Below are 23,825 nucleotides of genomic sequence, written 5' to 3'. Positions count from 1 at the left end.
AATAGCTGCTTGCTGAGCCCTGAGTATGCAGCAGGTACCTTTCCCTGCACGTCCCATTATGAGTCCTGACAATGACTCTGAGTGAGTGCCATAATTATTCCCATTTTCAGTCGAAGAACCTGAAGTCCAAGAAAGGGTTAGTAAACTTGCCCAAACCCATCGAGTTAGAAAATGGTGAAGCTGGAATCTGAATTGAAGTACTCAGGGACCAGAGTCACGCTTAAAACTGCTGCTCAAATTTCACTGGATAGAATTGCATTAATTGCCCGTGCCTAAAAAGAGCAGTTTGGTAAAGAGGACTGAATCATCTTAAACTAAATCAAGATTTACCACCTCCACTGCCTGCAGGGGCTAGGGAAAAGCTAGGTTTCCCCTGAAGTTCACAGTTCTGTAAACTGGGAGAACACATTTGGATTTAGGTACAGAGGAGGAAGGGCTAATGGTTGCTGGCTGGTAGCTAACTATTGTCTCTGCTGCAGCCTAAGCTGGGTTGCATTATTATTATTATTTTGGAGGGAGGGAGCGGGGAGTGGTGATGGATAGGGCTTCAGGGTAAGTGGTCAGAACCTGCTTTACCAGTGATTATATTCATGTTCTCATCTCCACTCTTGAAGAAGTGCTAGTTCCACTCTGAGCCAAGATACTCTGGAGGCCCTCTGGTACAGTGGTTAAGATCCTTGGCTCTAGAACAAACAGATCTTGGTAGCTCCCAGTTGTTTGACTCCAGGCGAGTCATTTTACCTATCCAAAGGTCTGTTTCCTTCTTTGAAATTAAGCATAGAAATATGCCAATAAGGGTTGTGGTCAGAATTAAATGAGGTAACAAATGTAAAGCATTTAGCACAATGCCTGACACATGGACGTTACTCTTGCTGCTTAGTCGCTGAGTCATGTCTGACTCTGCAATCCCATGCAATGTAGCCCGCCAGGCTCCTCTGTCCATGGGATTTCCCAGGCAAGAATTCTGGAGTGGGTTGCCATTTCCTTTTCCAGGAGATCTTCCTGACCCAGGGATTGAACCCGCGTCTCCTTCATTGACCATCAGATTCTTTACTACTGAGCCATCAAGGAAGCCCTGACTGGTACATAGGAAGAGTTTAACAAATGATATTATATATGCCATCATATTAATTATTATACAGCATTATATATATCATTGTATATACTACAATTATTATGTATTATTACATCAGAATGCTATGATTAATTAAGAAATATTTATAACCTTCAAAGTATGAAACACCAGGTTGGGCCTATATGAGAATACAACACACCTTGATATCAGGGAAAATACAGAATCTAGTTAGGGAGTTAGCACACTCATCAAAAGATACCCTGATAATATTTGAGAACACATGTTAAGTGACAAATTGTAGGCATTTAGAGTCTAAATTAAGTCTAAATTAAGAATTTAGAGTCACTTTTTACATTAAGGATATTTAAATAAAGATAATTAGAATGTCTTTTGAGTCACACAGTATTAGAGTTATAAGGGATCATATAACTGGAGAAGGAAACAGCAACCCACTCCAGTATTCTTGCCAGGGAAAACCCATGGATAGAGGAGCCTGGTGGGCTTTTTGGTCCATGGGGTTGCAAGAGTCAGATAGCACTTCGCAACTAAACCAAGGGATCACAGCTTTTGTAGGAAAGTAAACTGAAGTCCAGGAGGAATTAAGTGCTTTTACTTCAGGTCATAGAGCAAACGAGAAGTAGGCGCAGATTTGGGCTCAAGTTTGGGCTTTGACACTAACTAGTGTGTGTTCTTGAGCAAACCAGTCACCTTCCCCGAGCCGCCCTTGCTTCACTGGCAAGACCCCAGCCTTCCAACTTCCAAACCACCTCTCTGGGTGGTGACTAAGAGCCTGACTACCCTATTTTACACTGAATTATTTAACATAGTAGGCTTCCCCAGTGGCTCAGCAGTAAAGAATCTGCCTGTAATGCAGGAGACATGGGTTCAATCCCTGAGTCAGGAAGATATCCTGAAGGAGGGCAAGCAACCCAATCCAGTATTCTCGCCTGGAGAATTCCCATGGACAGAGGAGGCTGGCGGGCCACAGTCCGTGGGGTTGCAGAGTCAGACACGACTGAGCGATAACACACACCATGAACATAAGAAAACGAAGACCTCTGAAAGCAGGCTTGCTGGTGGTAGAGGCAGGAAAGCGTATGGGAACCTATGACAGCTAAGCATTAGTGCTGCTGGCCTAAATGTCGTTCTTTTTAAGAGATTTTCAGAAATTGATCTCTGAAACCAGCTACTTTTCAATCTGTGAAATGCTCTGACTGGGACTCAAGAGGAATCATGAAGAATGTTTTTCTTTTTTTAAAATATTTATTTATTTGGCCTGTGCCAGGTCTTAGTTGCAGCATGCAGGATTTTTTATTTTCCTTGTAGCATGCTGTACCTCTAGTTGTAGCTTGTGGGATCTAGTTCCCTGACCTGGGCTCCCTGCATCGGGGGTTCAGAGTCATAGCCACTGCACCACCAGGAAGTCCCACCGAAGATCTTTTTCACTTGTACAGATGGATCACTCCATTTGTCATGGCCAGGCCTCTTTGCCAACATAGGAGATTCTATAAACAACAAGATCTTAGTGTATAACACAGGGAACTGTATTCAGTGTCCTGTGACGGGGAATTCCCTGGTGGTCCAGTGGTGAGGAGACTTGGCGCTTTCACCAAGGTGGCCCTGGTCAGGCTCAATCCCTGGTCAGTTCAGTTCAGTTCAGTCACTCAGTCGAGTCTGACTCTTTGTGACCCCATGGACTGTGGCATGACAGGCTTCCCTGTCCCTTCGCTACCTCCTGAAACTTGCTCAAACTCACATCCATCAAGTCAGTGATGCCATCCAACCATCTAATCCTCTGTTATCCCCTTCCCCTCCTGCCTCCAGCATCAGGGTCTTTTCCAAGGAGGCCACTCTTCGCATCAGGTGGCCAAATTATTGGAGTTTCAGCTTCAGCCTCAGTCCTTCCAATGAATATTCAAGACTGATTTCCTTTAGGATCAACTGGTTGGATCTCCTTGCAGACCAAGGGACTCTCAAGAGTCTTCTCCAATACCACAGTTTAAAAGCAGCAATTCTTCGACACTCAGCTTTCTTCATAGTCCAACTCTCACATCCATACATGACTATTGGAAGAACCATAGATTTGACTGGACGAACCTTCGTCAGCAAAGTAATGTCTCTGCTTTTTAACATGCTGTCTAAGTTGATCATAGCTTTTCTTCCAAGGAGTGATTCCACAAGCCAAATGATGTGGCCAAAAGAAAAAGAATTCTGTGATAACCATATGGAAAAGAACATACAAAAAGAATATATATATATATATATCTCACTGAATCATTTAGCTGCACAGCAGAAATTGACATTGTAAATCAGCGATGTTGTTGTTGCTTGGTTGCTAAGTCCTGTCTGTCTCTTTCTGCAACCGCATGGACTGCAGCCCACTAGGCTCCTCTGACCATGGAATTCTCCAGGCAAGAACACTGGAGTGGGTTGCCATTTCCTTCTCCAGGGGATCTTCCCAATCCAGGAGTAGAACCCGCCTCTCCAGCATTGCAGGCGGATTCTTTGCTGCTGAGCCACTGGGGAAGCCCCAGTATTATACTTCAAATTTTTTAAAAAAGATTTCTAGAAGGGTCATGGACCTAGAGAGGAAGTCACAGTTCCAGATTGAGCATTTAAATATTTTTTCCACATAAAGCCTTGAGAAATTTTCCAGTCTTTGAAGGAGACAGGCATGATGCCACTTATGTAAGAAATAATCCCATTCCCTCCTTTGGCCTGGCCAAGGCCTAACCTGAGTCCTTACCGCCACCTGGTGGTTTGTAGATGAATAAACATTTTGGGGAAGGGCCCTCACTCCAGTTAGTCACTCCCTAGTGACTTAATTCCCAGGTCATTTGTTATCTATCTGTGTATATATGTAAGTACCTATGTATATATTTCAACAAACAATTTATTTCAAAATAATTTGATACTTTCAGAAAAGTTACAAAGATAGTACAGAGAATTTTTTTTGTTTCTTGTTTTTTTAGACATTCATCATTTTTATTTAAGTTTCTTTGATTACTAGAGCAGCCAAACAGCTGCTGATGTCTTTTAGCTACAGATATTTTTTTTCCCCTTGTGCTATTCAGTAGGTCCTTGTTGGCTATTCACGTTACATATAGCAGTGTGTCTGTGTCAACACCATGCTGCCTAACTATCCCTCCCCACTTACCTTTCCCCTCTGGTAACCATAATATTCGTTCTCTAAGTCTGGAGTCTGCTTCTGTTTTGTAAATAAGTTTATTTGTATCTTTTTATTTTTAAGATTCTGCATATAAGCAACAATCATATGGTATTTGTCCTTCTCAGTTCAGAGACTTTGTGTATACTCCCGTAGTTTCTCCTTTTAACAGCTTTCATTACTATGGTAATTTGTCATCTCCAAGAAACCACCTTGATATGTTACTAGTCACTACACTCCAGAGCATATTCAGATTTCACTCTTCCACTGAGATCCTTTATCTGTTCCAAAAGCCTGTCCAGAATACCATACCACATTTAGTTACCAGGTCTCCTGACTCTCCTTTGGTCTTTGACAGTTTCCCAGTCTTTTCTTGTTTTTCCCGATCTTGATAGTTCTGAGGAGTGTTGGTCAGGTCTTTTGTAGAACGTTCCTCAGTGTGAATTAACCTGGTGTTTTGCTCAGATTAGACTGGGTTATAGGTTCTGAGGATGTGAAGCGCCCTTGTCGTTACATCATATCAGAGACACATGCCATCAACGTGACTGATCCCTGATATTAACCTTGATGGAGCAAGGTAGTCTTTGCCACATTTCTTCACTGAAAAGTTCTTGTTTTTCCTTTCCATATTCTATGTCTAAATTCAGTCCACGTTTTAAAAGGGGACAGGAATAAAGTCCACCCCCTATCTCACACACTAGTAAAGTAATACTCAAAACTCCAAGCCAGGCTTCAGCAATATGTGAACTGTGAACTTCCAGATGTTCAAGCTCGTTTTAGAAAAGGCAGAGGAACCAGAGATCAAATTGCCAACATCCGCTGGATCATCGAAAAAGCAAGAGAGTTCCAGAAAAACATCTATTTCTGCTTTATTGACTATGCCAAAGCCTTTGACTGTGTGGATCACAATAAACTGTGGAAAATTCTGAAAGAGATGGGAATACCAGACCACCTGATCTGCCTCTTGAGAAACCTGTATGCGGGTCAGAAGCAACAGTTAGAACTGGACATGGAAGGACAGACTGGTTCCAAATAGGAAAAGGAGTACGTCAAGGCTGTATATTGTCACCCTGCCTATTTAACTTATATGCAGAATACATCATGAGAAATGCTGGGCTGGAGGAAGCACAAGCTGGAATCAAGATTGCCGGAAGAAATATCAATAACCTCAGCTATGACACCACCCTTATGGCATAAAGTGAAGAAGAACTAAAGAGCCTCTTGACGAAAGTGAAAGAGGAGAGTGAAAAAGTTGGCTTAAAGCTCAACATTCAGAAAACTAAGATCATGGCATCCGGTCCCATCACTTCATGGCAAATAGATGGGAAACAGTGGAAACAGTGGCTGACTTTTTTTTTCTGGGCTCCAAAATCACTGCAGATGGTGACTGCAACCATGAAATTAAAAGACGCTTACTCCTTGGAAGGAAAATTATGACCAATCTAGACCGCATGTTAAAAAGCAGAGACATTACTTTGTCAACAAAGGTCTGTCTAGTCAAGGCTATGGTTTTTCCAGTGGTCATGTATGGATGTGAGAGTTGGACTATAATAAAAGTTGAGCGTAGAAGAATTGATGTTTTTGAACTGTGGTGTTGGAGAAGACTCTTCAGAGTCCCTTGGACTGCAAGGAGATCCAACCAGTCCATCCTAAAGGAAATCAGTGCTGGGTGTTCATTGGAAGGACTGATGTTGAAGCTGAAACTCCAATACTTTGGCCACCTGATGCAAAGAGCTGACTCATTTGAAAAGACCCTGATGCTGGGAAAGATTGAGGGCAGGAGGAGGAGGGGGCAACAGAGGATGAGATGGTTGGATGGCATCACCAACTCAATGGACATGGGTTTGGGTGGACTCTGGGAGTTGGTGATGGACAGGGAGGCCTGGCCTGCTGCAATTCATGGGGTCGCAAAGAGTCGGACACAACGGAGCAACTGAACTGAACTGAAAGGGGGAAATAGTTACACAAACGATTTGAAATTCTTCTGAAGAAAAACTGGACTTTTCTCCCACATTTACTTAGAATGAACTCATGTATGTTTCTTTTGTACTCTGGGTTATAACCCCATATTACCCTATACAGTTTGTTCCTCAAATTGTGGCTATTGCCAGGGGGAGCTCTTTCAGGGTCGCTCCTGTCACCAACTGATTTTTGCTCCATAGAAACATTTTTTGCATATTTATTTTTCATGTAAAAAACAACCATTTAGAAAACTAAGAAACAACCCAAAGAAAACCAAATTATCCTTATAACCCCATCATTTTGACACAGTTGGTTAGCCTTTTGGTGTTCTCTTTGTCTTTTATGTTTTTTAAATATAGCTTTTAAAGAATATCTGCTTCATAACTACGCATGATTTCTTAAACATGAGTGCCATTTTTTACAATTATGTAGTGTTTACCAGATGCACATGTTAGAACACCTTAAGAAAAGCTCTCTGGAGTCAGACTGTGCCTCCCCCACCCTCTGGTCACTGAATCTTTGAGTCTCAATCCTCTCATCCGTAAAAGAGAGGAAGTGATGATAAGTTTTTCACAAAACTTAACAAAGCAGCACATAGTTGATTAAGATCAAGGACTCGAAACAGACGGCCCAAGTATAAATCCTGACGCTGCCACTTAGTTAGGAAAGCCTGGCAAGTTACTTGACTTCTCTTTGCCTCCCTTTCATCTGTAAAGTGGGAAAACAAAAAGCTTTGCTTTCAGTATTGTTGGAGGACCAAATGCAGTCGATGGTGTTCAGTGCTTAGTCCACAGCAAGTGTTCAGTCAGCTGTTATTGACTCTGGGTAGATCTCTCTCCATGGCTGGGCTTATAACCTAAATTTAATTATACAATCACCCCCCTCCATCTCAATGCTTCACATGCAGGAGGGGTGCAGCATTTATTAACACCTATGTGTGCACACATTCACAATGTCTGTCAGCAAAACACAGCTAATACCACTTCCTAAGATGGCAAATGACTATATGCATATAAACAAGATCGGAGTTACATCTCTGATTTTATCCAGAGTCTATGTGTCATCTCCTGTTTAGCTTCATTTTCCTCACTTTTGGGTTTCCTTGGTGGCTCAGATAGTAAAGAATCGGGTTTGATCCCTGGATCAGGAAGATCCTTTGAAGAAGGGAATGGCTAGCCTCTTCAATGTTCTTTACTGGAGAATTCCATGGACAAAGGAGTCTGGTTGGCTACAGTCCACGGGGTCACAATGAGTTGGACATAACAAAGTGACAAACACACTTTTATTACACACTTGTATTTGACAAGTTAAAATTATATACATTTAAGGAGGTACAACAAGATGGTCTGATATGTATTTAACCTTCTGTAGGGGGAACACAGGTGAATTTATGAAGAATGAAAGCATGATATTTATTCATTACAGAAACATTATACTATGACTTTGTATCTAAACCCAAAAGTGTATATCCCAAAACTGGTTCTTTGGGGCTATTTTTATTAAAGACTTTCAGTATGATCTTTCAGCAATTTTCAACTTTCATGCTTTCATTCTTCCTTTTTATTTTGAGACCAAATCACTAGCCCATGTCCACCCTCCCTGCTGCCCACTGGTTTCACAGGTTCTCATGCTCCTCATTACAGCGTCCAGTTGGCAGTAGTGTTTAAGAAAGATGTTGTCTAGGGACTTTTCTGGTTGTCAACGGTTTGGACTCCGCACTCTCACTGCTGAGGGCCTGGGTTCAATGCTTAGTCAGGGAACTAGATCCCATATGCCACAACTAAAAACAAGATCCTGAGTACCACAACTAGAGATTTTGCATGCTGCCTGCATGCTGCAACTAAGACCAGTCACAGCCAAATAAATATGTTCATTCGTTCGTTTGTTTTAAAAAAAGAAAGATGTAGTCCACACTAATTATTAAATGTTGTTAACAATCTGCCCGACTTCCCTTGTGAGGCTGGGTCCAGACACCCTTAGGACTGCTTCTCTTTCTTGGCAGTGGGAAGAACACGGGTCTTGCAGTAAGGCAGATGACAGAATTCTGAAACTAGTTGTTTCCCCATTTTGCAGGATTTTTACAAGGATTAAGTGAGGAAGTACATGGACCATTTAGTCTAGTTTGCCATCCAGAGGTATGCAATGATCCTGTCTTTCCCTTCACCCTCCAGATTCAACACATTGATACCTTGGGACCTGCTACTTGCAATCATTTGTGCAGTCTCATTTCATTCCATTGTGCTTCAGGAGAAGGTCCCACCAGCATTCTCAGTTTGAAAACTACTCCCTACCCCTGGGCACCAGGAGGAAAGTGTCCAAGGGACTAAGTGTCCAAAGGACTAAGACTGTGCAAATTCAGTGGCTTTCAGATTCATGCTTTTGGAACACTTTGTTCAAGTGAAATCGCTCTTGGAAACCTGGCATAAACAAAATAGGTAAAAAGGTCATTTTATTCACATTTGTTTATTTTATAAATTCACATCTATAATTGAACTGAATTCAATCTATAATTGAATGCAACCTATTAATATGACATTGACAACTAGATGCTTTGATGACGCACATGAGAAATCTGGGGTTAGAGATGGCAGCTGCAAACTCACCAACCACAGCATTGAATTCTGCCTCTTGTTTTGATGGCATAGATTCCTATTCACACAGAAAATAAAAACCACCGCTCATGATCTTCATGATTAATATAGGGCCAAACTTACCTAACTGGACATCCTTGGTGGCTCAGATGTAAAGAATCTGCCTGCAGTGCTGGAAACCCGGGTTCGATCCCTGGGTCGGGAAGATCCCTTGGAGAAGGGAATGGCAACCCACTCCAGTGTTCTTGCCTGGAGAATTCCATGGACAGAGGAGCCTGGCGGGCTACAGTCCATGGGGTTGCATAGTCAGACATGACTGAGTGACTAACACACACATGCACACCTAAAAACTACCTATGACGCATCATCACATCGGACAGCTATACTGGCCGCCCTACTATCACACAAGCCGACATCTGAAGGAGATCTGATCAGCACGTGCACCTGAGCCACGCCCGGACGTCCTCTCAGAGTATCACATGTGTGTAGTGATGACACTTTCTGTACAACTGTGAATGACTGAAAAACAAATCCATGGCTACACCCTTCTAATCAATGACTAGAGAGACATTTAGGAGACATCACACAGGCACAGAAATGACAAAGGATTATACGAAGAACTGCACAAACATGAGTTACTCGGCAGCACAAGGTAGGTTACTGTCTATCACTGAGTATACAGACTGTTCTGCCTCTATGCTCTGCTTGCTGAAGATGGCCCTTCCTGATTTCCCAAGATTCAGGTGAAATGTCCCTCAAGTCCTGCCTGGAGGAGGGCATCCTCCTCCTCTTCAGCTGCCTCTTCATACTTTATTAGTGTCAGTAACTCTACGAAGCCTGCCTGCGCGGTGTTCCGTGGACTGCTCCAGTAAGGACCTGCTCCATGTTCACTCAAAGGCTCCTCTCTCTACCAGTTTCTGTAGTCAAGTCTCCAGCCTTAGTACCTAAGCAATTTTCTCCCTCCTTCTCCTAAGTGGTCAGGTATTTGACCTGCAACTCCCAGAGCCTGCAGGCATTCAGGAGTTGTGAGTAAAGGATTGTTTATCTGGAGGACACAAATGATACTGGATGCTGGGTCTCTAAAGCTCTCTAGCAATCGCCTTCTTTTTTCAGCATCTTACGTCTTTCATAACCTCATCATTTGGGTAGTATGAAACAGCCAGGATTCACTCTTCTTCTGGCTCTGGAGGATCACTGCCTGAGAAAACTTTCGGTTTTTTGTATTTCAGGTGTTGAAGGGCAGGCTGAAGAGCCTCAAGAACTGTCAGCCATCAAAGGGGCCCGCATTCCTAGGATCACATCCTAGTGTAGATCAAAGGGTCGTTTCCATAGGCAAGAGCTCTGGTAAACTCACCCTCACCCTAACCTAACAATGTCACGCCCTCCCCCTCTAAGAGTTCATTTAATCTGCTTAAAAATTCACTATCTGGATTAGGGGGCTTAATGATCACTCTTCAGGCACCCCCGCCTCCGGATATCTCCTTAGGGACCAGAGCAAGATTTGTCTCCTCAGTAAGTCATATTAAGGCTACATTCCTGATCTCGTCCCTCCGGGACGATGTCCCGAGGAGTCGGTACTCCCCCAAGGGGGCTACACCAGCTCGCAGATTTCTGCCACATCACAGGTCTGGGCGATGTCGGCAACCAAAGGCGCTTTCCGTGAGTTCACATCCATCTCCCTACACCAGTCTCCTAAGAGCCTCAGCGTCATGGTGCCCCAAACAACAGATTTAAATTCCAATTTTTCCCACACCACTGATACCACCGCAATTCACAGTATTTCTTCGCGGTACTAGAGTTAAGTCTGGTCAATGTCCGGAGTTTCGACGGGCTGCGAGGACGAGGCAGTCAGGTCAGTTTGAAGGTGTCAATGAATGACCCGAGACTCGAGCCCGGAGAAGGCCCGCGCACCCGCGCCTGCGGCCAGTCCCACTGCGGCAAGGAGTCACCGGAACATCTCGGAGCCTCGGGTCTAGCTGTCGGTGTCCATCGCCTGCAGTCGAGGCACCAGGGCCTGCTCGCGACGCTTCCCGGACCACTAGGCCCGAGGAACGCTAGGGCCGGCCTCTTCTTCACTCGACGCACACCCGAGGAGGATAGCAGAGGCGCGCCGCGGGACAGCTGACCGCCCGACGCTGCGGAGTTTTCCGCGGGGCGAAACAGCTGGGGAACCAGAATCGCGAGAGAAGCACTAGGGCGAAGCTTTGAGGAGGGCTGAAGCGGCCAGGCCCGGACGGCCGCCCACCAGAAGGGGCTCTTTGCCACCACCCGCGCCTCCGCAACTTTTGCCAACGAGACAGCAGGAGCGATTGGAGCGCGCTGGAGGAGGTGTTGCCGCGGCCTGACGTCACGGGGAGGGGGCGGGGCACGCGCGCTTCCGGCCTGAGCCGGAAGCCCCGAGTGTGGCAGCATCCGGGACGGCGGGCAGGCGGGCCAACCCGGACAGGAGGTGAGACCCGGGACCTGCCCAGCTCTGCAACCTCGGCCGGTGGCCGCTGCCCGGCACTGGGCTCTCGGCGCTGCAAGGCGGAGAGGCCCGGGTCTGGCGCCGCCTGCGCAGCCCTGGTCGCGGCCAGCGGTCCCCGCTGCGCGACAGGGGGCGGGGCCGGCTGCAGGGAAGGCCCAGGTGTCGGGGGAAGCCTCCCGGCTGGGCCGAGCAACACAGGCTGGAGCTCGGGCAGCAGCGACGGGGGCCAGCCCGCCGCGTGACCGGCTGCAGTCACGCTGTGCTTAATCACACTTAGTCTTTGCTCCAGGCTGGCCGTGCTCACCATTCTCCCAGCCGGTGACCCCGGGGGATTTCTTTTATGGTGGCTTTTTCTCTGAAATGCCAAAGCAACCCGATTATTCAGAACTGAGTGACTCTTTAACGCTTGCCGTGGGAACAGGAAGATTTTCGGGACCACTGTAAGTGTTTAAGAGTTACTGTCTTAACTTGGGGGCTCCGACATAGGTTTGACTTGAAGAACCAAGCATTCATGTCTGCAGCAATACTATTAAATCAGAAAATATCTTAACTGTTAACAGTGAAATGTTCCGTAGGAAATTAATTACAGTTTAAGGGGCGGTGTGCTGGACCTGTTTAAGTCAGATATAGTGATTTATCTGTGGGCTTCAATAAAAAGCATGCTCAATATATAATGAAACTTTATCATATCTATTACATAAAACAACCTGTAAGTTGTTTACATTTCTTAATATATGTAAATTTAGTTATTTAAAACCTCAAGTGCGTTATGGGGTATTTTAGAGCTCACTGGGGAAAAAAAGTTAAGTATATTTGGAATAGTTGCCATGACAGCATTACTAGACCCTAACTGAGTTGTTGTTTTTAATTCGAAGGCACAGAGCATGGAGAATGATGAATTTCCGTCAGCGGATGGGATGGATCGGAGTGGGACTGTATCTATTAGCAAGTGCAGCAGCATTTTACTACGTTTTTGAAATCAATGAGACTTACAACAGGCTGGCCTTGGAACACATTCAACAGCACCCAGAGGAGCCCCTTGAAGGAACCACGTGGACACACTCCTTGAAAACTCGGTTACTCTCCCTGCCTTTTTGGTTCTGGACAATTGTTTTTCTGATACCTTACTTACAGATGTTTTTATTCCTTTACTCTTGTACAAGAGCTGACCCCAAAACGGTGGGCTACTGTATCATTCCCATATGCTTGGCAGTTATATGCAATCGCCACCAAGCATTTGTCAAGGCTTCTAATCAGATCAGCAGACTACAACTGATTGACACATAAAATCTGTCATCATTTTTTCCTTACAAGTACAAAACTGCCAGTACGATATGGAGCCTGATCACAAGACTGCAGTTTCTTCACAGATCTCAGGAAGTTGTGGTGGGGCAGAAGCTTTTTAAAGAATGTGGCTAGGGGGCTAACTTTATCTGAATAATGAATTTTTAGGTGAAGACTGAGAATCAGTACTACAAAATCATGTGGATGACTTCAGATTTTGGAAGTAAAATTTTATCTGTTATTTGCATTCCTTAGAAACTTGAATAAGTACCTGGACTCATATTTTTATTTTACTGTGCAACATAGTGATAATTCAGAAAATTTTCCTTTGGGGAAAAATGAATATGAACATTTCCATTGTGCTTAATGTAAAAAGGTCCAAACATGGTCATAAAATTTAAATTTTATACAATTACTTGGCTTGCTTTAAAATTCTTCAAACTAAAACACCAGTTCATCCCATTGTAGCTAAGGCACTATGCTCATTTGCTACTAGCTTGTGAGAAATTGGTATGAAATTATTGAGGTGATGGGTGTCTTGAGAAGCAAAATGTGATCTTCCTTTTGGTAATGATACCGGCGCTATCCATTAGCTAGAATTATTAATGCAACTTAAAAAAAAAAACTACTTGGGGAAAGACAATGTTTGAAAGCTGAGCAATCTAACATATAGAAGGTGGAAACAAGGTGTCCAATGAAAATAGTTCAGTCCCTGTCAGATGTGTGCTATCTAAACGATGCTCTCAAGTCACCATCCCTCTGATTTTCTTTTCTGCCTAAGGTCTAGTCTTCAGGCAATAGGTTAACTGCATGAAGATGTGATCCCTGTACTGCCTCTTTTGCATTTGTACTCACTACCTCATGTCTGGTAACAATACAAATAACTGAAAAATGGAAAACTAGATTTTAGGATTTTTTTTTTCCTTTTTTTTTCTGGGTGAGATCAAGATATATTTTTATAGTTATGTCATCAATACCAGAGAAATGTTTTACACTGATTTTTAATAAGAATCGTAACATTTTTTGGTGCTTCTCTTGGGCTCTAAGAGCTTTAACATGAATCAACTCATTTAGTCCTCCAATAGCCCTATGAAATAAGTTATTATTATCCAGATTTTACATTAAGGACAGTGAGCCGCAGTTCTGTAACTTGCCGGAGGTCACATAGCCAAGAAGCAAAGCCAGAGTCTAACCTGGCATCTGATGCCTTTAGTCCTAATCCCTGAGCTGTAGGGCTTCTCACAGATGACAGATGTTTCAGCACTGGGTACTGTCTGCCTAACCATGCTAATAAATGGAAAAGAACTGAGAAAGGTTTTTCTCAATTTGTATGAACCACTGAAAATCAAAAAGTTTTCAAGCAACTTCAAGTCAGGTTTGACCAGAATGGAAGGCTGAGCATTCCATAGGAAGCTTTTACTTGAAAGATAAAGCAGGTGCCATTGTAACTCAGGAGAGGCACAATAAGATTCTTCTCCAGTAGTCTCATTTCTCTCCTTTACTACTTCCAAAGGTCTAGTTACTGAAATGTTTTTTTGCTATAAGACGCTAATACACTGAGTCTTCAAATTAAGCAACAGTTTGAAATATGTGTTTTTCCAAGGGTCAGGTAACCAAATCACTTGCATCTTTTGAGTACTTACTAAAAGTATGCATGGCTGCAGGCAGATTCCTGAGATATACACATTCATGCTGCATTAGAGTTCTATGATGCAAGCACGTGTTGGTACTAGTACCACTTTACAGAAGAGGAAACGAGGAAGCCTGAGGCACACAGAATTAATAACTTGCTGTTGGTCACACCGCGAGTGGAAGAGCCAGGATTTGAACCCAGGCTAATCTGGCTTCAGATCTCCAGCTACATCATTCTACTATACTGCTTATCAAAAGACATTAAGAAGTCACTGCACAGTTTCTTGTTTTATTTGATTTGTCCTAAGGCAGTGCTAGTTTGGAAATCGTTTAAGAACATTATTTCCATCACTTTTTGTTTTACAAATGATGTAATGAAAGGTTTGTGAGTTTGCTATTTGTCTTGTAGTAATTCCTTATTTTATTGAGGTAGACTTTCTTAGACTTAAAATTCTAGTATTTTGGAATTTGCTAAGTAAACACTCAGTCCTTTTTTTTTTTTTGCCATGCAGAGCACCATGCAGGATTTTCATTCCCCAAGCAGGGATTGAACCTGTGCTCCCTACAGTGGGGGCATGGAGTCCTAACCACTGGACTGCCAGGGAATTTGGGGACATTTTCTGGTTTTAAAGACGCTACATGGAGAAGGAAATGGCAACCCACTCCAGTGTTCTTGACTGGGAAATCCCATGGACAGAGGAACCTGGCCTCCATGGGGTCATGTCTGAAGAGTCAGACATGACTGAGGGGAGGAAACGGTCCCACAAAAGTTGAGGCACTTGTCAAGGCCCCTCTAGAGCCCGTAACCACAACTACTGAGCCCAAGTGTACAACTACTGAAGCCCACGCACCCCAGAGGCTGTGCTCTGCAACAAGAGAAGCCACCACGATGAGAAGCCCACACACCGCAACTCTCCCACATGCTGCAACTAGAGAGGAGCCCTGTTTGCCGCAACTAGAGAAAAGCCCATGCAGCAACTGAAGACCCTGCATGGACAAAAAGTCATTAAAAAACAAAACAAAACACGACAGTTTTAAAGGGAAAAACGTGATTCCCTTAGAATTTGATTCTACTTCAAACAAAGCTTTCATAAATTTCAAACAAAATTTCATAATCATTTTTCTTTGGGAAAGTGGAATCATCAGATAAAGTGCTCTGAAGTGACAGCACCCACAGAATAATCAAACCTGTGTGTTTGTTCACCATGAGTTGTGTTAAAGTCTTTGTTAGAATTATCTACTGCTGATTTTCTTCTTGATGGATTTAACATTCTCAATCTAACACTGGCAGAAAAGGTTACCACAATACCACATGACTCATTTTTGCATCAAATATGTACCATACTTTATAAGTTCTCCAATATGCTTATAATGTTCTACATAATTCTAGACCATGGTTGGGAATCATCATGCATTGATATTGTTGTTTTGGTCTAAGGCAGTGAGTAGGTCTTGAACTGTGTCTGAATATTAGAATCACTCAAGGAAATAAACAAAACTGCAAAACTCCTCATATAAACAATGCTAGGATCCCTTCCCAGCTATCAATCCCTGGGAGAGGGGCCAAGGCAATCATGTTTTGAGAGCTCTTCAAGCAAGTCTGTTAGGGTTGAGAGTCACTGCACTGGAGTGTTGTTTTATTTTTTTCTTTTGGGCCAGGGGTTTTTATGCACCATAAAGCCTCAACTGTTAGTCATTGAGAGTTCTCTTTAGAACAGTGTTAACAAACATTTCATGGTAGGCTCACGCCAGCTGTTTGAATTCTGCAAATCTTTAAAAAGGTGTCTATATATCCTTTTTCAAAATATTTTCCCCCAAGGTTTAAATACACTTGTTACAAGGAGCCCTACTGAGCAGAGCCTTATAAACTAATATGTGTGGTCCTGGGATGTCAGCCATGGAGAGAGGTCATGAAGGTCAGATGCAGAAGGTCACTGTAACTGAAGGGCAAGTTCTAGGGGAGGCCAGCCAGGAATGCAGTAGACATGATCAGTTCAGGCTGGGGGTGGCCAGGTCACAGATAAAGGAGAGGACTCCTGCTTCTTGTAGTTCTCCAGGTGTGGCAAGGCCCAGCCCCAGGCAGGAGGAAACAGGAAGCAGGAGCTGGGCCCAGTGGCAACATCCACGGTCCTGACTGCTCCTGTAGTGGCTCGGAATGGATCTGGGCACGGGGCACTGGGAGCTGCAGGCCGGGCATGTCAGGACCCTCAGTGGCAGGGATGTCAGTGTAGACAGGACCACACCAGGTAGACTGCAGACAGCTGCCAGCCCAAGCTCACAGTGGGGAACGAGATGTCTGTATTTTCTGATTCTAATTCCTATCGTCCAATTTATCCTGAACACACTTCTGTCAGGTTTTTGTCTCTGACTCTATCAAAGTCGCTCTCTTGTCAACAGGTTGCCAGTCATTTACATATAACTAAACCCAGTGTCAAGTCTCAGTCTTCAAATTTTTTTTTTTTTTGGTTTAAGCTGTGCCTAAAAATATGGAACACTTCACGAATTTGCGTGTCATCCTTGCGCAGGGGCCATGCTAATCTTCTCTGTATCGTTCCAATTTTAGTATATGTGCTGCCAAAGCAAGCACTCAAATTACTTTTTTTGGCCATGCCATTCCTTGGGGGATCTTGGTTTCCTGACCAGAGACTGAACCCACACCCTTGGCACTGAAAGCATGGAATCCTAACCACTGGACCATCAGGGAACTCCCCCTCAAATTACTTCTGGACACACTCCCTTGTCTTTGAAGTATTTTCTTCTGTTGGCTTCTGGAACAGTACTGCTCAGTAGAATTTTAGTGATGATGTAAATGTCCTCTATCTGTCCTGTCCCTGTCAACAGCCAGAAGCCACATGAAACGAGCCCTTGAGATGCGGCTAGTGTGACTGAGGAACTGGATTTTTTACATTTTAATTCAACAGCCACAAGTGGCTAAAGCGCCCAATTCTAGATACCTTTCTGTTAGTCTTCTTCCTCACCAGCTTTTCATATGCCCTTTGCTGGTTCCTCTTTGGGGCATCTACTCAATTTCTAAGAGGTGGCATGCCCACGTTTTCTTTTCTACTCCCTTGTCATCTTATCCAGGCTCACGGCTTTAAAGCCCAAATTTCTATCCTGAGTTCCAGTCTCGACTAGCTAACCACCTGCCTGACATTTACTAAGGTATCTTACCAGGACCTGCAATTTAACCTACTTAAAGATACGCTGCTGATCTCTCCAACCACCAAAATCAGCTCAAGTCCCCTACAAGTCTACCATTAAACAAGTGGTGAGGGATCATTTAAAAATGTCACTCTTCTCAAAAATCCTTCTATAGTTTCCCTTCTCAGAGTAAAAGTCAAAGTCCTTAACGTGGCACATGAAGTTCTAAGTGGCCCCGACTTCATTTTCTACTGCCTTCTCCCCACCCCTGCTCCACGCCACCCATACTGGTCTTCCTGCTGATTCTAGAACAAGCCAGAAAAACATGTTTCAGGGCCTCTGGGCTCAGTGTACTTTCTGCTTGGATGCTCAGCTCTGACCAGCTCCATCATGTTCTTTAGACCTCTGTTCAACTGTCAGCTTAGTGAGGCTGCCTCTGACCACCCTAATTAAAATGAACCATCCGCCTCCCCCGCTTCTCTCCAGAGCACTTCCCATCATATGACATGTTACACATTTTGTCAGAATCTAAATTCCATAAGAGCAGGCACTTGTCTGTTCATGTCATGTACCCTATGCCCAGAACAGTGCCTGGCACATAGCAGGTCCTTAGTAATTACTTACTACATGAATGATTTTTACTGCCACTCGACAACTCTCTCACTAGGCTACAAAACAATCTACTTCACTCTCTAGAGAGAAAAAAGATTAAGGTTATTGAGTGCATGGGTTTCCCTGGTGGCTCAGATGGTAAAGAATCTGCCTGCAATGCAAGAGACCCAGGTTTGATCCCTGGCTCGGGAAGATCCCCTAGAGAAGGGAATGGCTTCCCATGCCAGTATTCTTGCTTGGAGAATTCCATGGACAGAGAAGCCTGGCAGGCTACAGTCCATGGTGTCGCAAAAGAGTCAGACACTACTGAGGGACTACCACTTTCCAAACAAAAACAAAATGCATAGCATAATGTGTCACATGTTCTAGGTAAGTTTGGTTATTAAGCTCTTTCAGGTTTCAGCATGTGGGGATAATTTCTTTCCAAGGCCAAGATTTAAAATGAGTCTCCCAATGTAGTTTTGCCAACAATTCTTGTGATGTTGGCTGTCTTGGGATTTTTCTTACTGATATGAGAAAAACAAAGACCACATTCACAAACACGGTTTTCAGGGTCACCACTTAGAAGTTCTTAAATTACAATCATGAAGACAATGGCTTCCTAAACCACCAAACATATGCAGCAAGTTATCTTGACATTAAAGCTACAGAATACACTTTCAGTACTCTGGTACCAGGAGGCAATATCTTGGCCCTAAAAAGCACTCACTTAAACTAGTAATGGTGCCTCTAGAAGTTACTTCTATTCCCAGCAGAATTTTGGCATGAGAGTAAATTTCTATTTAAAACTGTACCTAATAGCCTTGTGCTGCTCCAATGTGAGCTGCTACTTTTTAAAAGATATAAATAGAGGCTTACTGTCTAGCATTCACTGTTTCCTGGGCCATGTCTTTAAATAGAGCAATTCTGATCCCAAAGGTCACCTGAGAACTGGAATAGTTACAATAACACTGGGAAATTCTTTTTATACTTTGAGAATAATGCATTCGCTAGAGGGTTACAGCTTTTTATACAGTTGTAATGGACTGTATAAATGTACCAATGCAATGGACATGAACTTTGGGAGACTCTAGAAGATGGTGAGGGACAGGGAGGCCTGGCGTGCTACAGTCCATGGGGTTGCAAAGAGTCAGACACAACAATAGAGGGTTACAGCTAGGACCATCAGTTTTAGAAATACCTCCTCTTTTATTAAAGTTACCCTATGCCGTATTTAGCCCAGCTCTCCTGACCTCTTTAGAAACTGCATTCTACTCCCCTTCTGACATAACAGTAGTCAGATGGGAAATGCAGACATTTTAAAGCCTGGATTGCTTAATTTCTGACCTGAATTACTTACACGACAATGTTTTAAACTGTTAACATGGCTGAACTGCCTTATTTAAAAAGCATGGGGGCATACGACCCAGTAATCCCACGGCCTGGCATACACACCGAAGAAACCAGAATTGAAAGAGACACGTGCACCCCAATGTTCATCGCAGCACTGTTCATAATAGCCAGGACATGGAAGCAATCTAGATGTCCATCGACAGACGAATGGGTAAGAAAGCTGTGGTACATAAACACAATGGAATACTACTCAGCTATTAAAAAGAATGCATTTGAATCAGTTCTAATGAGGTGGATGAAACTGGAGCTTATTATACAGAGTGAAGTAAGTCAGAAAGAAAAACACCAATACAGTATATTAATGCAGATATATGGAATTTAGAAAGATGGTAACGACGACCCTGTATGTGAGACCGCAAAAGAGACACAGATGTAAAGAACAGACATTTGGACTCTGTGGGAGAAGGCGAGGGTGGGATGATTTGAGAGAATAGCACTGAAACATGTATATTACCATATGTGAAATAGATCTCCAATCCACGTTCAACGCACGAGACAGGGCGCTCAGGGCTGGTGTACTGGGGTGACCCTGAGGGATGGAATGAGGAGGGAGGTGGGAGAGGGGTTCAGGATGGGGGGACATATGTACACCCATGGCTGATTCATGTCAATGTATGGCAAAACCCACTACAATACTGTGAAGTAATTAGCCTCCAATTAAAACAAACAAACAAACAAAAGCATGGGGGGGCTTCCCTGGTGGCTCAGTGGTAAAGAATCTGTCTGCCAATGCAGGAGACACAGGTTTGATTCCTGATTTGGGAAGAGCCCACATGCTATGAAGCAACAAAGCCTGTGAGCCACAACTGCTGAACCCCGCCTACCCTAGAGCCCACCCTCTGCAACAACAGAAACCACCGCAGTGAGAAGCGCCTGGGCCACCATCGACAGTACCCCTCCCCCCATCACTGCAACTAAAGAAAGCCCCCGCGGCAATGAAGATCCAGCAGGCCAAAGAAAAACCAAAACACGGGGTTTTTTTTTTTTAAAGCATGATTTTTTTTCCTGCTTTTGTAGAAAAATATGTAGCACGCGTTTTCTTTCTTTTTTTAAATATTTGGCTGCACTGGGTCTTCACTGCTGCACAGGCTTTTCTCTAGTTGCCACAAGCACGGGCTACTCTTCGGTTGCGGTGCTTGGGCTTCTCATTGCAGTGGCTTCTCTTTTGCAGAGCACAGGCTCTAGGGCGCATGGACTTCAATGGTTGCGGTTCTCGGGCTCCAGAGCACAGGCTCAATGCTTGTGGCACACAGGCTTAATTGCTCCAAGGTATGGGGGATCGTCCCAGACCAGGGATCGAACTCATGTCTCCTGCATTGGCAGGCACATTCTTTACCATTGAGCCACCAGGGAAGCCGAGCATATGCTTTTTAAAAATGCAAAAAGGAAAATAAATAAATAAATAAATAAAAATGCAAAAAGAACAAGAGGATACATTGAAAAATCTCCCTCTCACTCCCAACCCCAACTCCCTCTTCCCAGACGCAGTCTGACTCTCCCTTCAGAGATACTATATGTGTATCTAGCCAGTACTCTCCACTAGAAGCATTCTACACACTGTCCTGTATCTTGCTAGTTTTCATTTAGCATCATATCTTGGAGATAGAGCCTGAACAACACATGGTCTTTTTAAATGGCTGCACAGAATTACTGTACTGAAATGCTTCTACTTTAACTAGGGGCTTCTGCTGATAAACATTTAGGTTGTTTACAATCTGCTGTTCTGGAGAAGGAAATGGCAACCCACTGCAGTAATCTTGTCTGGGAAAATCCCATGGACAGAGGAGCCTAGCGGGTTTCAGTCCATGGCACTGCAAGAGATGGACATGACTTATTGACTAAACCACCGCTACCAATCCTCTGTTACCAAGAATAATGCTGCAATCAATAGTTCTGTAAATATATCTGTGTATATGTATGCCATTATCCACAGGATAAACTCTATCAGTGAAACTGCTGATAGGGCCCAAGAGCATGCATCTTTTGACAGAGCCAACTTGACTTATAAGGAGCTTACACCAATTTACACTCTCACCACCAGCATCTTATAGATTTCACACCCTTTTCAGCTCAATATTGCATCAAAACTTTTGACCTTTCAGTCTGAAAAGTAAAAAAATGATTCCGTGTTGTGGTTTTAATTTTCATTTCTTTGAAGTGAAATTTCTGTTGTCTTTCTGACTTGTACACGAGAGCTATAAATGGCATATTAGTTCTCGGTCATTTCTGTTGAAAACACTAAATACTTTACCCCACTTTGTCTTTTAACCTCATTTACAGAATGTTCAGAAATTTTTATTACATATAATTGTATTCATTAATCTTTTCTATCACAGTGTTTAGATTTCTAAAAGTCTTGCTTAGGTATCCTTACTCACTCTGATACTATTAAAAAAAAAAAAACTCAGTCCATTTTTAGTACTTTTGTGATCTTTTCTTAAAATGTTATTTTATACACTAAAAATCTTGAATCTACCTGAAATTATGTTCAAAGTTGTGAGAAAAGAACCCAACTTTATCACAAAAACGAACTCGTTTTTCATTTGTTATTTGACAAATATCCTCCAATTTCTATAATAATTTTACATGCTAATCTTATTATATACTTAAATATGTAAGATGAAATCACAAAATGATCATAGTATAATTTCCCCAAACATGTTAATTTATTTGTAACTACCATAGTTACATCATTGCAAACTCTAGTACAGTTTTAACTCAGTGGTGCTCAGCTGCCCACCAGGGTAAGTTCAAACAGGAATTTCTTGTAATCATTTTATCACAACATAGTGGTTGAAAGTGAGTTAAAAAGCCTATGTTTTCAGGATGTTTTGTGTATGTGCCTTACTGCAGTATGTTAGTGTATCATAAAAAATGATACACTATATTTGTAAAAGAAATTAATTCTACTGAGGAATAGGTGTAACTTTAATAGGCTAAATAGGATCTAGATAAAAGTACTACAAAATAAACTGAGAGCCACCGATGTCTCCAACAGATTGTCCCATTTGGAAGAAAACATAAATTCTATTTTCTTAAAAATACAAGTCTTCTCAATAAAAGTTTTTTAAAAATTGAGCAGCTTGAAGAAATTCTAATATAGTACACTTCATAACATGAAGGAGTCAGTACAGGGGGCTAAGCTCCACAGAAACACATAGTAGGAGTCCTAACATCTCAGAAGCCAAGAAAGTTCTGCTGGAGGAAATTTTTTTTTTTTTTTTTTTTGAGGAAATGTTTAAATGTTCAAATTTCCTAACTAATATTGTAGCCAAGCAACAGTAACCTGTTATAAAAGTGAAAGTTCTTGTCCTTGGTCACAGAATTCTATTGAAGACAAAAGCACTTACTTTTAGAGCACACATCTATTTGTATATGCCCATGTATTCCACATTTAGAACTCCATGTTTCATATTTTAAAAGATTATCTCAGTCTAGCATCAAGCTTATTTTTAGGTAGGAATGTGGGGTTGACTTTCTTGTATGAAAGCAAAGTTGTGGAGCTGTTTCAGACATTAACTGTGTCCTATACGCCTGTGGCTATTGTTATTACTTTTTAAAGGCAGCAGATTAGAAAACCAGCAAGGGATTTCTCTTCTACTGGTTCTTCAAACTACTCCCTCACACCTTCAAAACCTTTTTTGTCATACACGTGGCTCACTTACGAAGACAGTTTTAGAATCAGAAGATGATCCATCAGATGTATAACCCAGACCTCCAAACACCAGACCACAAGCATGAATGTCTTGGCATTTCTTCTTTATAAACTTATTTACTAAAACAAAGGAGATAAATGTTCAGGAGCAAAGTTCAGGTATTACTTTAAAACCATGAACTATTTTAATTTCACATGTTAAGCTTTTTTTCTTATTTATTTGTTTGGCTGTACCGGGTCTTAGTTGCAGCACTCGGTATATTTAGTTGCAGCATGTGGGATCTAGTTTCCTGACCAGGGATTGAAACCAGGCCCTGTGCATTGGGGGCTTGAAGTCTTAACCACTGGATCACCAGTGAAGTCCCAAGTTTTTTTAAGGAATGTATAAAGATAAAAGATTATTGTAAATCAGTAACTGAGCTGAAGTTCCAAGGTTAGAGACATACCACAAACTAAACAAACAAGGTAATTTCTGACCATTTATAACTTTTTCAAGTTGGTATTGTTTTAATTACATAAAAGTACTTGGTAGAAGCCTGATGTTCCAAGTAAAACAATGCTTTAACATATAAAAAGGTGTGTAAATTCAATTTCCTTAATACCATGTACTTTGTAAGCTACAGATTTCAGAATGTGTAACCGCAAAAGTACTACGGCAATCTTTTAAAGGCTGTGTGTATAATCCAGCTCTGCCAGTAAGTTCTGTAACTCAGGGAAAATACCTAAGATTCAATTTATCTCTGAGTAAATCATATCATCTGTAAGGTTACTTCCAACTCTAAATTTCTGTGACTACTTGTGTTTCAGTAGGTACCTGTTACTTGATTTTATTCTCTGTAGTTTAGCTA

The 23,825-nt window shown here is 42.6% G+C and overlaps 1 protein-coding gene and 1 non-coding gene across 3 annotated transcripts; one reads left to right on the top strand and one right to left on the bottom strand.

The window, feature by feature from the left end:
• Positions 1 to 11,118: 11,118 nt before the first annotated feature.
• TMEM251 (transmembrane protein 251) lies at positions 11,119 to 12,957 on the top strand. 2 transcript variants are annotated; one of them, XM_043434319.1, is made up of 2 exons: positions 11,119 to 11,243; positions 12,137 to 12,957. In XM_043434319.1, the coding sequence occupies exon 2, from the start codon at positions 12,153 to 12,155 to the stop codon at positions 12,546 to 12,548; it is 396 nt and encodes a 131-aa protein (XP_043290254.1). In that variant the 5' UTR covers positions 11,119 to 11,243; positions 12,137 to 12,152; the 3' UTR covers positions 12,549 to 12,957. The 2 variants fall into 2 exon arrangements, with proteins under 2 accessions (XP_043290254.1, XP_043290253.1); XM_043434318.1 differs by having other exon boundaries at positions 11,177 to 11,701.
• Positions 12,958 to 16,657: 3,700 nt separating this feature from the next.
• On the bottom strand, positions 16,658 to 16,764 carry LOC122419939. The gene has a single exon (XR_006263140.1). It is a non-coding gene; the product is annotated as a U6 spliceosomal RNA (small nuclear RNA).
• Between the last annotated feature and the right edge of the window lie 7,061 nt (positions 16,765 to 23,825).

This window comes from Cervus canadensis, chromosome 17 (genome assembly GCF_019320065.1).
Source record: "Cervus canadensis isolate Bull #8, Minnesota chromosome 17, ASM1932006v1, whole genome shotgun sequence".
Lineage (NCBI taxonomy): Eukaryota > Metazoa > Chordata > Mammalia > Artiodactyla > Cervidae > Cervus > Cervus canadensis.
This window is presented reverse-complemented; position numbering and strand designations above follow the sequence as displayed.

Coding starts and splice junctions, on each gene's coding strand:
- TMEM251 (XM_043434318.1), top strand. CDS start 11,622: ATGCCAAAGCAACCCGATTATTCAGAACTGAGTGACTCTTTAACGCTT. Junction 11,702..12,136: donor GGAAGATTTTCGGGACCACT/GTAAGTGTTTAA, acceptor TTTAATTCGAAG/GCACAGAGCATGGAGAATGA.